Source organism: Anopheles coluzzii, chromosome X (assembly GCF_943734685.1).
Source record: "Anopheles coluzzii chromosome X, AcolN3, whole genome shotgun sequence".
Classification (NCBI taxonomy): domain Eukaryota; kingdom Metazoa; phylum Arthropoda; class Insecta; order Diptera; family Culicidae; genus Anopheles; species Anopheles coluzzii.
Window position 1 is genome coordinate 16,178,354 of NC_064669.1, and position 16,542 is coordinate 16,194,895.

A 16,542-nucleotide genomic window follows, 5' to 3' on the forward strand; every position below is an offset into this window, starting at 1 on the left:
CGATGTTGATTCTCCGCTTTTTTGTTTTGAATGGAATTGATGGATAAGTTTTTTTTAAACAATTACAATTAGTGCGAAAGAAAGCGATTGTTTTGGTTCAAATGTACTCCTTAACACAACCTCTAGAATTCGATTTCGTTTACCAGAATCACGTCTTTTCCATTCAGCTACTCCCTATGTATTCTAGCTACTCAGGTGTATTCTATTCTTTTAACGGGTCATCTCGACGTCAAGTTGATGAATTTTGTATGTTTATTTGAATGGAAAAGCTCACTTTGGAGTTCATTATCTCGACTCGAATCGAATCGAGTTCTGAATAGAATAAGCCTGACTTCATACGTCGAGTATCGTAAAGAATCTGGATGTGTGACTGGACGAGAAGCTGTCCTTTCATAGGCATGTTGATCATGTCATCAACAAGGCCAATACGGCTCAGGGACTCATTTTAGACTCACGTTGGAAATCCGCGCTCCCCTATATGCTTGTAGTCTCTGTACTGCTGCTGGGTCCGACCTATCCTGGAATACGCCGCTGTTGTTTGGTCTCTTCCAGGCTGGAGAGTGCACAATGGGCAGTTTAGAACAAATTGCGGGATAAAATTATTTTTGCAGAAATTGTTAGTTTTTATCGTTTGTAGTAAAGTATTATGATAGTAACTAACATTTTATATGTAGTTCGCATCCATACCACCAGGTGGCGCTACATAAAATAGTGTTTTAAAGGATCTTTGCTTAGTTTTATTAATTGTGTGTGTTTTTTTCCTGTATTATTTGTTGCTAATAGTATAAACCATTTTAAAATATACTGTAATGTTCCATAATATATGAACAAAACATAATAATTTTGAATAAGATAATTTTTTCTGCTTTGTATAGGACAATTGTAGCTAATTCTCATCACTTTTACTCACAGGTAGTACAAAAGAATATATTTTTGTAGAATACACGAAATACACTACATCAGGCACCTATGGAGCCGCCTAGTTACGCATGTGTCTGTTTTTAGAAAAAGTTGATGTGAAAAAACATCAATAAAATTCGCGTTCGCAAACTTTCGCAGAATATTTCTTCACAGATTGATAGTATATATATTACACTATTATGTGACATATATGAGACAACGCCACTCTACGCCACTTTCATAATGGCATCAAGTCAAACATTAAAATGATAAAAATTTTCAGGAGGTTTCTTCAGTTATTAACGTATATTTTTGCATAAAATTAACTTAACTAAAAAATGTGTTTATAAAGCTGACTAAATATCATTTATAAAATGTCTAAACTTATCAAAATCGGTTCATATTTGAAAAAGTTACAAAGGTTCAAAGTTTTCCAAAAAAGTGAAGATTTTTCTGCGTTTTTTTAACAAATCTCGACTTGGAGAGGTCTTTTATAGAGAACCAGAAAAGATAAAGAGCTCATATTTGGTATTTTTCTTAGTTTAACCCTTAGTATCAAAACCTATTATTTGGAATTGCGCTATTACAAAGTTGATTTTTTAAATTTCATCCCGGCAAATGCCCATTGTGGAGTGTCCAGCGTAAGTTCACTCGAGTAGCTGTTCGACGCTTCCACCCTGATTCTCATCAATCCCTTTCTTCGTATCCTATCCATTACCTCCTTCTTGGGCTACTCCTGATTGAAAAAAGACATTTCCACATCCGTGCAAGGTTCATCTCGGCTCTCCTGTTAAATGAACTTGATGTCCCATCCCTTCTATCCGCCATTCCTCTATATGCCTCCTCTCTTCGTCTTCGTATCAGAACTTCCCTTCTCTCTCTCTCTCTCTATCTCTCTCTCTCACTCTCTCTCTCTATCTCTCTCTCTCCCTCTCTCTCTTTCTATCTCGCCGCCGTATCCTGCCAGCCTTTGATGCTCGCCGTACAGCTCAGCAAGCTCGTGGTTCACATACCGGCAAAGATGGTCCGGAGGATGCGTCGCTCAAACACAGTCCCGTTTGCATCCTTCGCTCGAATGGTCCAAGACTCGTCCATGGTCCAAACCACCGGGCGAATCAATGTGCGATATATCTCACATTTCACGTGGTCTCGAGGTCTTCTGGATCTCAGAAGTCGGTGAATTCTATAGTATGTACGATTTCCCTGCACAATTCGTCTCCTGATTTCGCTGCTGATGTCGCTGTCCGAAGTAACGACCGTCTCAAGGTAGCAGAACTCCTTTATTACCTCTAGATTGTCGCCGTCAACTAATACACTGCTTCCCAGATGGTCTGAGTCTCCGGCAAGCAGGTACTTCGTCTTCGTCGCATTGATTCTCAATCCAATTCTTGCTGCTTCGCGTTTGAGTCGGGTGTACGCCTCACACACCTTCGCTGTTGTCCTGCCGATGATGTCGATGTCATCCGCGAAGTCAAGAAATTGGAGAGACCGGTAGAGGATCGTGTCACGGATGTCGTTGTCTAGTCCCGCGCTTCGAATAACACCTTCCAGGGCGATGTTGAAGAGCAGACAGGAGAGTCCGTCACCTTACCTCAGACCCCTGTGAGATTCGAACGATTCCGACGTCAAGTTCAATACTCTCACCTTATAATGCACCCCACTCATGGTGGGCTCTAACAGCCGGATCAACTTCCCAGGGAAGTGGTACCGCTGCATGATGTTCCATAGCTCCTTCCAGTCTATTGTGTCCAGTCTATGGCCTTGTAAGTCTGAAGAACAGGTTTTGGGACAGGATCTTGTAGGCGGCATTAAGGACTGTGATAGCTCGAAAGTTCGAGCAATACAGTATGTACCCCTGTTTGTAAACTGGGTGAATGACACCCAGCTTCCACTCCTCCGGTAGTTCCTCCTGCTCCCAGATTTTCACGAACAGCTGATGCATTTCGACGGTAAGTTTGAAAAGCTCGACCGCCAGTCCATCACTGCCAGCAAACTTATTCAATCAGATGCAATCTCATCCAGGGTCCATGTTCCTTTCTCCAGTCCATGTAAGCTGTACCCGTCAACCTTAATTTCTCTCGACAAGTAGCATTAAGTATGAACTTTGTTAGGCCACTTTGGTGGATAATTAAAATAAGTAATAATAATAATAGTCAACCACTTTCCCAAGCTAGATCGAATAGAATGAATCAAAATGATAGTTTCCTTTGATGTTTTTCGAACATTATGTCATGTTATACGCATTACTGACCAAGATACTCGTGAAATAAATTAAAGCAACCGTTGTATCTAGGCAACTGCAACTATCGTTCCTCTACGATCGAGATTGGGAAAGTGGCTGAATAATAAGAAATTAAAATGTGAAAGCACCCCTCACGCCATATCAGTGCTTAAAAAAAGAGAAAATTTAATCATATTTCAAAACGATTTTTCTCACTATCTCACATTCATGCACCCCAAAAGAACCAGAACATCAATGCAGCTACTGTTTGAGAAAACGAGAAACTGATTGCTTGTTTTTATTTTGTGTTTTATTGTTTCGCGTAAGAGTTTTTTTTCGTTCTTTTCCCTTGAAGGGGCATTTTTGGGCCCATTTTCTTCTACTTTCAAGGGTTCACCTGTTTGTTTTTGCTCCATAAACTAGGATAGGTATATATATTGCCGTTTATCCTTTTAAACATTCCTCCACTGCGCGAAACTGTTTAAACTTTGCGCTGTTGTATTTTTTTATTTTTTAGTTCCGTCTCTTGAACGCAATTGCTTGCACACCTTCTCACACAATCTCGCACACAGACGTATCGTGTGTATGTGTGTTCCATTTTTTCCTCCTCTCTTTAACCTGTTGTAAAGTGCACACTATTTTAATTTCCATTGCTTACTTTCGTCCACGCCAATTCCACCTTCGCCAAAAGCACCTTCCTACCGTATCTAGGCGTATGTGTGTGTGTATGAATGAGAGATTGTAAAAATTTGGCCATCTCGAGAATTTTCAAGGAAAGGGGACGGTGGAGATTGGAGAATAGGAAGAAGGGGGCAGAGGATGGTTTAGAAAATAAAATCCTTTGGTCCTTTTTATTTGGAAGTCTTTGCAGTCCCCACTGCAGGCAGGCAGTGGCACATTGTAGCAAAACAGAAAGCAGGACAGCATGTTTGTGATGAAAAAGTGTGTGGGGGACGGAGGAATGGTGAGTCCGGTGGTGGGCAGTGATCGTGAACCAGAACGAATGTGCACTATTACCGTTTGCAACGTTTTGCATAAAGCTTAAAAAAGGGTATAATATGTATATATATATATAGAGTGTATAATAGTGTCATCCTTAATCGGCAAATGTTTGTTTTTAACTTTTACGATTTAGCTTTTCCTTCCCGTCCTACTTCCTGCTTGTATTATACACTTACTGGTATCAAAGTTTCTTCACAACTCTTTCCCTTTTCTCTCTTTCTGTCTCTCTTTCTTTCTCTTTGCTCAACCCTCTTCCCTGCAGTTCGTTTGCACCAACGTGGCACAGAACCTTCACACCTCGCCTCTTAACGAGCCACAATGCACTTATTTATAATGCACTTTATGCCTGTTTTGTTCTTGCTTCTCCCGCCACTATTGTGGTCCAAATGTTTAGCATGATGACACTCTAGCATTTTCCCGTCTTTAAACCATTCATTGCCTTTTGTATCGGAGGAAGATTTTCAAAAAAAAACGACAAATTCGAATAAAGAACCCTGACCATGTATCGGAACCGGGGGGAGGAGGGCAGAAGGCCCGAAAATGCGGCACCAAGCTGTCCTGTAACCGGGCCTCAGTTTGTTCCATTTTTTTTGCTTTGCTCATACAAATACTATCTATAAATGGGAGAGTGTGTAAATCTGTTTTTGTTTGTTTCTTTCTTTCGATTTCGATAAGCTGAGGTGAATATTAAGACATACTATTTAGACGTAATAACTGTTCCCTGTTTAATACGCAACAGCGCGCCATTTTTCTTTCGCCTTTCTCTGGAAAGCACACCGCACTTTCGTTGCCCCGGAACCGTCCCCTGTTCCGCTGTGGTAGTTTCTAGCTTTTCCTTTTTCCCCCTTCATATCGGGTGCCTTGTAAACTCTTTTTCTGCCTGCCACCGCTGACTGACTTGTGCTCGCAACCGAACTTTGCGCGCCCTTGTACCACTATTCCTAGGCGGATTTTTTTTCTTCTTCCTCTAAATACTTTTCTGCCAGGTGAGTGTATTTGTTTTCGATTTTGCAGTATCAATGGCTTTTAGGTATAATGTCTACGCAATATAACTATTTAAATGTATATTTGTATAGTTGCCCAAGTAATAAGTATAATAATATGTATATATATATTTATTTATATATGTATAATGTTAGTTTTTGTTGTTATCTGTATAAAGATTGCGGTTTTGCCTCGGCTGTACGGGTTTTTCACGTTTTTATTTGCTTTCTTCGGATCACAAACTCTCTATTTTAACTGTTCGTTCGTCAATCTAGCCCCTCGTGTCCTGTGGCTGTTTCGCTCGTGGGGGCAGATTTGGAATGGAGTAGCAGCCCAAATTGGGGGAAATGATATAATATTGCTGCTCAGTATGATAAAAAAAATCGTGCTTTTCCAAAGCAAAAAAAAGTTACATTGAGCCTGTTATTCCCAGTTCAAACACTCATTTAAAACATCTTTTCGGCTGCATTGCACTCAATTCTGAATGTTCTCCATCACACTCGTGCGATGTTTGCCTAGTGTCTCGTAAGTTAAAGGAAGTTAAATAATTTAAACTGATAAAAATGACAGCAGGATAGAGCAAACAGAGATAGAATAAAACTAACTCGTGGGCCCGAACACGGTTCCGGTTACGCAAACAAACCTTAAAACAAGCAAACGTCATACAGCAGGGACGTGTCGGTAAGGAAGCGGAATTGCTTTTGAAGCAACACATTAACCAAAAGCACTAACCTAAAACGCGCCCGAAATGTCCTGCCTTAGGGATAAAATTAGTTCCTAGCCGCTGCGTGCCATTTAAAATATAACCTAAACCTATGAAAAACCTAACAAAAATCGTTACTTTCCCCGTGGTCTGTTTGTTAATGTTTTCGTTTTCGATCAGCGAGAAGCGAAAGAAGCTGCCTTGGGTCGTTTTTTTTGTGTGCGTCTCTGTGTGGATCCTTTGGGAGTGTTTTTTACATAAAACTAATACCTTTAAATACCTTGACGTTCTCTTTTTTTTTTTGTTGTTGCTCATTTTGGTTTCATAGCGAAAACGAACGATATTATATAAGTTCTCAAAGCAGTCAAACAATGTTGGGTTTAGCGCGACCGACTACTGCTATCTCCCTTTACCACACACACACAACGTGCTGTAGAGAGTAAATTATGCGTTTGGTCGCACAAACGAGCATGCCTTATTGGAATATTGGGCTTGCTTTACCGGATTAAAATCGAAAAAACAACTAATGCGGTTGGTAGTCTTTGATGCGGAATAACTACAACCCTCTGTCGTAGCTTCTTTACGATGCAGAAATCTTTCGTACCGGACCGATCCAGCCCACGAGCGTCTGTACAGCAGGGGGGATGGGTGGGTTGGGTGTATTTTGCATTTTCCTTTCCAAAACCAAAATTCAAAATTCATGCACGAGCGAAAACAAGCCATCACACACACCAGCGGACCTTGGTCAAAAAGGAGAGAAAAAATCAAGGTGCCGTCGGGTAGAGGTATGCGAACAGGAAGGGTTCAGCCCTGATTTTGTACCCCCAAGCTGGCACTGGAAGGCGGGATGAGGACGAGAGGACGATGTAAACGTAAAACAAATTAAACAAGAAATAATTAAATCGTTCAGTTCTGGCTGCGCCATTTTGAAGTGCTTCCGTCGGAGGTTTTGCCCCCGCCCCATTGCTTGCTAGAGACGTTGGACGCCGTTCGTGGTCTGGGGTGTTGGGGGGGAGGGGCGGTTGGAACACTTCCAGCCGGCATTACTTTAGGCGGGCCTGCAGAAAGCTGTACAAGATGCCCGCCTGCGTCATCACGTCGGCCGTGCTCGATTCGAGCAGGTCCTTCTGCTTGGTCGCACTCGGGCCGGGTCGCAGCAGCGTCGGCCCGAACACCATCGCCAGATTGTGGAGCGACATCTTGTTTTCGATCTCTTGCTGGTGTACCCTGTTAACGAAAAAGAAAATCACGATAAGCCATTTGAGTGAAAAAAATACAGTCAGTCCATAAAGTATTCGTCTAGCTGAATATTTTTGCTGAATATCGCGCGTCTAGCTGAATATCAATACACACGATTTGCTAAAAAAGAAGCATTACAATATTACAATAGCACCTAAAATACATAACAAACTTTTAAAAATCGTTTGATGGGTCACAGAAAGTATTCGTCTATTTAGCTTTTTACTCATTTACGCTGGCCAAACACTACGTAGACATGAATTAAATTTATTATTATCAATCTGCTAATGACTGCTTGCTAAATTAATGCATTTCTGTTGTTTCAATTGCACTTTGAGCGGTCAGAGAGTCACTAAAGATGGGGGAGTTCAAGAAACGGAGCATGATGGAGCAAAAATCGTATCTAAATACTATTTATAATCTATAATATTCATTGTATAAGTTTGTAAGATACTTCATTCCTTCGGTTGACCAGCATCAGACCATTTTTCTGACTCCAATTATGTGTCAAACTGTCAGGTAAGCAGCCATCCTTGACCATTTATCTAACGGCGGAAAAAGAAGCGGTTTAATGTCAAAAAAATCAAATATAACCCAGGAATTAGTGCATTTTTAATGGCCAAAAAGATTAGGAGAAGAGATTAGGCACATTAGAGTTAGGTGAATCTGTTTCAGATTCATGATTCTGAACGAATCCTTGGAATGATTCAATGAATCAGAATCTCGATTGAAACGATTCATGAATCTCAAAAGATTCTTATATCTCAAAATATTAATGAATCTCAAGAGATTCATAAATCTCTAAACTGTTATAGATCTTGAGCTTTTTATTATTCTTCTTCTTGGCGTAACAACCTACGTGGTCATGGCACCCTATACAGGCTTTCGAGACTTCTTGGAAAGTACCACATAGCCGGATAGTTTGTTTTGCTACGGGGTGACGGTCCATGCGAGGCTTGAAACCACGATGGGCATGTTTTAGGTGGGATTTAGGAAAGTCAATATTTTGAAAATCATACATTCATAAATATTCATAAATCCCTGGAGATATTTGAATTTTAATGGATTTATCAATCTCGTAGATTCAAGAATCTTTGAAGATTCATGAATCTTTCGAAATTCATGAATCCTTGGAGATTCATGAATATTTAAAGATTCATAACTCTCTGAAAAATTATGAATCTTTGAAGATTTGTGAATCTTTAGAGACTCAAGATTCGAATCACTCATCATTGAAAATTAATCAGCCGCACCGGTGAACTCGTTCGTTCCTGAGAACGTTCGCCGCGACGCTCATTATCACTCATTTCATAGCCCTTTAGATAAAAAATTAGAAAACCGTATATATTTTGTACTGGCCAACCTAGTGGTACAACCCTGTCCACTCATGAGCGACGAATGTTTCTCGTCGAACGAGTTCGCCGGTACGGCTGAATATGAATTAATCTTAAAGAAAGATTCATGAAACTCAACACTAGGACACATTTGGTTGATGGGTCATGCTGCATTTCATTGTAGCTGGTTTGAATAAGTGTTATATTATGGCTTGAATAAGTGAGTTGTTACGAAAATGTTTTGTTGGAATAATGCCACTCGTAGAAAGTGGCCAAATCTGGTAAGGAGCATGAAATGATTCCAAAATTCATTTCAAACTAGGCTCTACTAAAATATTAAAACAAGTTTAACTCGTCAAGGTCATACGGCCGCTGTCTAGTATAGCGAAAACAGTCTACTAAGATGCAGCAGCAAAATCACGTATAACGATAGCTCCATGGTGTCATGATACTAGGGCTCAGTGAGGAAAGGTGAGCTAGAAAAATGATTCAAATTGATAGGAAACGAGATCGTGAAATATATTCTTGCATGTTTTAAGTACTTTGAGTCCCAGTTCTGAGAAATTGTACTTAAAAAGTACCACATGTTTCAAGGTTAGTCTAGCGGGAGAACATGTAGAGCATTGTCATTTATGGCCACGTGGCCCGGAAATGCAACATTTCAACCAGCGATTAATTGGAACAAGCCTTGTAGGATAAGTGTGTAAAAATACGCCCTTTTCAAGATTCAAATGAATTATGGCGTTGGTCAAGTAGTCACTAATAGTCATAAATGCAATTAGAAACAAGATCAAGACATTTTTTATTCCATAACCTTTGGTTTTTTACGCATATTACGCCAAAAGCTTGATAGACGAATACTTTTGCGTGCCAATCTAAGGACTTTCTAAATTTTTAATATAATTTAGTTATTATTGCACTATGTTAATGCTTATTTTAAGCAAAACGCTAGCATTATTTCTAGTAAGTAATGCCTATTGCAGTCGTAATTCGCCTTTTTCTGCAAAATATTTAGCTAGACGAATACTTTTTGGACTGACTGTACACATTATAGCGCGCACACACAAACACACACAATGAAAGAAAATACACGCTCCCTTACCTCATCAGATGGTCCAGCAGCAGGTTGATGGTGGCTTTGTTCGGTTGCGGCAGCTCGGCAAAGATGCGCTGCAGCTCGTGGATGCGCGTCCCCTCGCTCAGGTTCGAGTGGCGGTTGAACGCGTCGAACAACTTCGGATAATACTGATCGGTGAAGAGCGCTTCCGGCAGGTCGCGCAGGTACGACTTGAGGATCCCGGTCACCGAGTGGATGTCGACCTCCTTCAGCAGCTGTTCCGCCTCGTACGCGTTCGTCTCGAACGACTTCTTCAGCTTGGCGACGTCGGACGCGGACCCGGACACGCGATAGATGCCGACCTCGGTCATGCCGCGCCGTTCCACCTCCCGGACGCACGCGCTCACAATGAATGGAATGTCTCGCTTTTCGCGTCTGCGCAGAATGCGTGAGAGAAAGAGAGAATGTTATGGTGTGTGGTTCGCAAAGGGATGGATGGTCGTGGAGTGGAAAACGGAGGAAAGAAATAATCCCGCTTACTTGATCACTTGCTGCAGCTTGGCACCGAACAGTGCGCCCGGCTTGGAGGTGGGCACACGGCGCAACGTCACCTCGCCCGGCACAAACCGTATGATCGTGCTGATGCTAAGCGTCTCGGACAGCTGCAACACCTTTCTGGTCGGCGTTTCCTGCATCCAGCTACGGCTCAGCTACACGGTTTGGTAAAGGAATAAAGCCGTTAGAGCAAGGCGAAATAAATCCCTCCCTTCATACACGTTTTTCGGCACTCACTTTGAGAATATGCTTCGCGCGCAGTATCGGGCGCTGCACATCGTCCTGGTACAGCAGGATGCGCAGGTTCTGGCTGCCCTCCAGCTCGAGCACGAACGACTCGTTCCACTGGGGCGTCGCGCTGCGGCAGACCAGCTTCGTCTTCGCCTTGCGGAAGTAGTGCCCGTACGAGTCGATCTCGACGCACACGAACAGATCGCACGGCTGATCGAACCCGCTCAGGCCCTGGATGGTGAGGTGCAGGTCGCCGACCAGCAGGCTCTCGTCGCGCGCGTTCCGCATCAGGTAGGACCCCATCTCGGTCTTGATCAGCGACTGGCAGGCCGTTATCCACGCGTGCAGATCGTAGATCTGTACCGGGATGTGCCCGGGCAGGTTGCAGGATTGCTGCGGCAGAAAGGAGACACACAATGTATCAATTTTTTTTTTGCATTTGTTTTTTGCTTTTCCACCCCCCCCCCCCCCCCCCCTTTCACCTTACCTGCAGGGAAAGTATCGACTCGATCCATTGCGTACGCTCAAAGTCGGAGCTGAGGAAGAACGTCATCGTTTTGCCGGTCGCCTTGTTGCCGATCTTGAACACCAGGTTCGGCGACGCCAGCACCAGCTGCGCCTCGAGATCGGCCAGCTTCTTCCGGTGCTTGTCGCCGGCCCGGCTCGAACCGCCCGGCCGGTCCTTCTCGTCCAGCATGATCTGGTCGCGCACGGTGCACGCCTGCGACTTCAGGTGCACGATGTTGATCGGGCTTGCCTCTTTCGGATCGTTCGCCGACTCCTCGCAGATCAGTATGTCCCGCAGCGGGATGTACCACTTCAGCTCGAACTCGAACCCGTTCCGGTCGCCGGCCCGACCGACCGCCTTGTACTTGGCACACGCAATCACATCGTTGAACAGCAGCAGATGGCGCAGCTTCCGATGCCCGTCGGCCAGCTCCACGATGAACGAGTTCTTCACCAGCCGCCGGAGGGCTTTATCGTCGCTCTAAAAAATGTGCAAAAAAAAGAAAAAAAAGAATTAATACACTATTATTTACCTCACTCTTCGAATTAGTGGTGGGAGCTCGGAATCGGACCTACCCGATTCCGATTCCATGATCTGAATCAATTCCGGAGCCGATTCCGATTCTGGAGTTGACTCGGGAGCCGATTCCGGAGTTGTTTCCGGAGCCGATTCCGGAGTTGTTTCCGGAGCCGATTCCGAAGTTGACTTCGGAGCCGATTCCAGAGTCGACGCCAGAGCCAATTTTAGAATCGGCTCCGAAATCAGAATCAATTGCAGAATCGGAATCGACCTAGGAATTCGCAAATTGCTGAATCAGAATTGACTCAAGAATTGGAATTAGCACTGAAACAGTGCTGCAAAATGTCACTGTCAATGTCATAAAAAATCTGACTGAAACAAAATCCAATTGTGATAATTAGAGGTGATACTCAAAACGATTGGTGTGACCAATACATGGTTCATGAAATTTTCGTTCATCGCTTGGTCAGTCACTATGTCATGACTTTTTTTACTATGATACAACCAATTTCTGAGCCGATTCGGGAATAGATTCCAGAAAACTTCGGAGCTAGCCGGAATCGATTCCGACAAAAACTTAATTTTTCCCATCACTACTTCGAATAGCTGCACTGTTGTTGTGCCCTCCCGCCCGCAGTGGTACGACCCTTACCGGGAACATTGACCGCGTCTGCACGACGTTAAACTCGGACAGGAAGTTGCGTATCGTTTTGGACGCCTGCCGCAGCGGATGGTAGTCCGGGTGCTGTTCGGGCGTCTGGTTGAGCAGATCCTCCAGCACGAGCGCGTTCTTCTGGACGCGGGCGACCGGCTTGTGCAGCAGCTCCTCCAGCGACAGCTTCTGCTCGTTCTGGTTCTTGAACACGATGTTCGACACGATCTCCTTGAACTGCTGGCTGTGCGTGCTGCACATCTTCACCGTGTCGATCGCCCGGCCGTAGTTGTGCAGGAACGCACCGTACAGGTGAATTTGGGTGGCCAGCCGGCGGAACGGTTCGCCCACGCACAGACCCCCACCGTCCGGTGAGCCCGGCTCGTCCGGTGCGGCCAGCCGGGCCTGCAGCTCGGTCAGGAACTCGCTGTGCACCTCGTGCAGGTCCTCGATCTTGAAGAAGATCGTCTGGAACTCCTCCTCCGATATCACAGGTTGCGAAGTGGTCAGCGTCGCCCGGATCGCCTTCATGTACTGCTTCATCTTGTTCAGACACTCCACGTACAGCGTTTCGCTCGTGATGATGCTGGTCACGATGCGCCGTATGATCGTGTCCCGGTTGGCGTTCTGAAAACGGGAGAATGTGCAATAGGTTTTCTTGCGATCCTCGGCGATGTGTGAGAATGGAATGTGGCCTTGTCCACGCACTTACCGAAACCTTGCGGAATAGGCCACTTCCGCTGGATGTACCGACGCCGGGGGAAGCTCCCACAGCGCCCACCACACCACTGCCGGCGTCCGTGTCGGTCGAGATCGCACGCATCAGTACCGGTGCGCCACCGTCGCCCTCACCGTCGCTATCGATGGAACTGCTGCGATTTTCATTGTTTTGACTGGAGCTAAGCGAATGAAATGGATACAAGTTTGAAACATAAGTAAAAACACGCTTAACCCCACTGATACAGGAATAGGAAAATGTTGTAACTCCATTGAAGTCGAATCGAGAAAGTTAGCTAAATTGATCTTTGTAATTTGCGTGTTTTGCCTTAAAAGGATAATCAAACCAACCGGGCGGTTAAAATAGAGGTAAGGATGAACTCTCCACACCAACTCTTGCCGACGAGTTTGCAATATGATTACAAAATTTTGACATAAGACAAACAAACATTCTACAAGATACAGGGTTTCGAATCATATAAGGGAATAGTTCAATCACTTAGGGGAATGTTGCAAATCGGTAGGGGAATATTGCATGCAAGCTGTGGATGTTTGCAATCACTTAGGGGAGTTTTGCAATCGATTAGGGGAATGTTGCAAGCGTACTGGGGAGCTGTCATCAGATGGTGGGTGCCGGTGTAAAAAGCTTCGAATTGATACCGATGATGTTTTTTTAAAAACATCGTTTGGAGTTGTTTTCGTGTGGGAGTCTGCTGTACACATGATAAACTAAAGAAATCCTGCTGCGGAGCCATAATTAAACATGATAAGTTAGTTAGATTCACGAAAATATTTTAAGGTATTTACAGCGGCACCCACAGTCTGATGACAGCTCCACAGTACGCTTGCAACATTCCCCTAATCGATTGCAAAACTCCCCTAAGTGATTGCAAACATCCACAGCTTGCTTGCAACATTCCCCTACCGATTTGCAACATTCCCCTAAGTGGTTGAACTATTCCCTTATATGATTCGAAACCCTGTAATAAAAATGATTCACTATTGAAATGTAATCTTATCTATTTTTTAAGTCGAGTCGGTTGAGTCGGTGTTTTGTTAAAGGTAATTCTTTTACTTTTGTTTCATCAAATCCAAAAAGTAAATAAAAAATAAAATACAGTGGAAGCCCTCACAACGCGAACCCCTTTAGTACGAGTTTTTCGCATCACGAGCAAATATAAATGCTTGACGAATACCTCACTTAAATCGCAAAATCTCACATAACGAATAAAATGATGAATAATGAGTCTTCCTGGTGCGTTTTTTTTTTTTGGTGCCGATGTGAAATCAAGATCAAGATCGGTTAAAATTGAGCATTTCTATAATTTTGCAAATCGCTTAGGGAAGCTTCGTTTAATGTAAACATATAGCCAGGAGGAGAAGTATCGTTGAAACTGTTTAATATCTGAGCACAAAACATCCTAGACACAAACTGAGAAAGGATCGATCAATATTTCTTTTATTTTGCAGCAACACAAGCTGTGACTTGAAACTTTTAACTCAATCATTGATCAAGAAAATGAATGAATAATAATGACCGATCAATAGTGAACTACAAATATCGTACAATATATTAGTTACATAAAGGTATTTTTTCTCCTTTTCATTTTTCTTCCACTGTGCTATATCTCAATGGAGAAAATTACAACAAAAAACATCACAAAATGTCATTCTAGATCCATTTCTCACTAGGGTTTCAATGACCAAAACGACTAGGTGGAATTAATTCACAAATCGACTAAACACGAAGTAAAACTCTACTTCGCCATATTTCAATAGAAACCATACAACTCCTTTAAAAAAATAACTTTAATTACAAGCTTGTGACAATAAAATAAACCTGATAATGGCAGATGAAATTGATCAGTGGAATTGAATTTTAATTTAAATCAAATTAATTTTTTCTCCTGTTTTTGTACCGCCCAGTCATTGTGTCGTCGAGCTCGCTCGAGCAATATTAACTTAAAAAGTCCCAAATAGGTTCAACTTACTGAATGAAGTACTCTATATTGACGTAATTGCTGCTACGCCCGGGAGATTCTGGTTCCAGCTGGACGCTGGTTTGGCTACTGTTGTGGCTGCGCGGATGGGACGGCATCAGCAGCGTGCTGGCATTCTCCACCGTCGAGATGTCGTCCCGGCTCGAGGTCGAGCCGGTGCCAACGCCGCCCGGCTGAATGTACACGTAGTCCCCATCGCTGTTGTCGAGCGGCACCGTATCGTAGTAGTGCTCCTGGTCCTTCGGGTTCTGCTGGCGCATACTGTCCGAGCTAAGCGATGAGATGGATTCGTAGCTCTTAATCTGCAAAGCAAAACCCGTTAAAGCTCAATGCGCTCCTGGGAGTAACGCAGCACGGCAACACTCCAACTTACCCGCTCCGATATGGGACCGATCGCGCCGGTACTGCCGATCGTGCCCGTGCCACCACCGCCCGACGCAAGCGACTCCTTCGAATCGACGTGCGGCAAACCACCGTCCGTACCGTGCCGCTGCTGGTACGAGTGCTGGCTGGTGTAAGGAGGCGTTTGGTGGTGGTGGTGCTGCTGCTGATTCATCTTGCCGAGGCTGCCGGTAGGACTGTCGCTGCTGCTTCCGGTCATGCTGGTCGGCAGCTTGCCCAGGCTACCGGTCGGGGAGGCACCGATGCCGGGCGTACCGCTCGCCACCTTACCTAGCGACCCGGTCGGACTGTCCGTGCTCGACGACTTCGACTTGAGGCTGTCCGACTTGGGCAGCCGGGCTTTGCCGGGCTGGTCGTGACCGTATCCGACCGACGACAGCTTCACGTCGAGCGAGTCCGACGACTTTTGGCGATACATTTCCGACGGTTTGATGTTCCGCTCCAGCGAGGAGCTGGTCACACTCGGGCTGTCCGGTGCCGTGCCGGTGGCCGGCTCGGGCGTGGAATGGATAGGTCCAGCATCTTTGTTCCGGAGGTTCTGCATTGCCATCGACGGAACGGTCGGTGGCTCGACAGGCGCAGCACGGCGCACATACTTTGGCGGTGGGCTGCAAATTAAAGCAAGCAAAAGGGGAAACATGAAAGGATGTTTGCACTAATTGGAGCCTTCGGCAATGCTCTACGAATATTTGTACGATAGAATACATAATTGCATACATGTTACAACCAAATGAATGCTGTTGATGACTTTCAGGTTAAGCTCTCATACAAATTCCAATAAGTAATGTGCTCTCTGGAGCGCACCCACTACTCCGATCCGATTCCGACAATTGTTAGTTCGATTCCGACTATGGAAAAATGGGGCCATTAGTTCCACCCGGAGTCGGAGTCGTCCGGAGATGTCCGGAGTCGGCCGGATATGTTCGAAGTCACCCGGAGTTGAAGTCGTCCGGAGTCGGCTGGAGATGTCCGGAGACGCCCGAATTCGGAGCCGTTTGGAGTCATCCAGAGATGTCCGAAGTCGTCCGGAGATGTCCGGAGTAGTCTGGAGATGTCCGGAGTGGTCCGGAGATTTCCGGAGTCGCCCGCAGTCGACCGGCATTATCCGGAATCAGCCACAAATGTCCAGAGTCACCCGGAGTCTGAGTCGTTCGAAGTCGTCCGAAGTCGTACGGCGTCGTTCGAAGTAGGAATCGTCCAAAGTTGTCCGGAGTCGCCCGGAGAGTGCGGACGACTTCAACTTCAGACGACTCCTATTCCGAATGACTCCTGACAATTCAGGACGGCTCAAGACGATTCCGAACGAGTCCGGATAATGCTGGGTGGATAAATTACCTAAGACAGAGTCCGAAATTATCGCAGTCAAATCGGAGTCGACTCCAAATTTTTGCCAACTATGCCCATCACTAATTCTAATATTCGATTATCATCTGCCGTCTTTTGAAAATCATCTGACAAGTAGATGAAATATGTGACAGCTTCTAAAAAAACATTTGTACCAACGTCGTTATCTGCTAC

General features: G+C 44.6%; 1 protein-coding gene across 8 annotated transcripts in view; it reads right to left on the reverse strand.

The window, feature by feature from the left end:
- Nucleotides 1-3,383: 3,383 nt before the first annotated feature.
- Nucleotides 3,384-16,542, reverse strand: part of LOC120948823 (active breakpoint cluster region-related protein) — a 44,799-nt gene continuing 31,640 nt past the window's right edge. For all 8 annotated transcript variants that reach the window (XM_040365609.2, XM_040366037.2, XM_040365783.2 and 5 more), the window contains 9 exons: nt 14,996-15,632; nt 14,614-14,924; nt 12,618-12,804; nt 11,906-12,532; nt 10,714-11,214; nt 10,233-10,619; nt 9,981-10,150; nt 9,486-9,875; nt 3,384-7,037 (listed from right to left, as the gene is read on the reverse strand). In XM_040365609.2, coding sequence (XP_040221543.2) covers nt 6,854-7,037; nt 9,486-9,875; nt 9,981-10,150; nt 10,233-10,619; nt 10,714-11,214; nt 11,906-12,532; nt 12,618-12,804; nt 14,614-14,924; nt 14,996-15,632 — 3,394 coding nt within the window. In that variant the 3' untranslated portion in view covers nt 3,384-6,853. The remainder of the gene's footprint in view (nt 7,038-9,485; nt 9,876-9,980; nt 10,151-10,232; nt 10,620-10,713; nt 11,215-11,905; nt 12,533-12,617; nt 12,805-14,613; nt 14,925-14,995; nt 15,633-16,542) is intronic.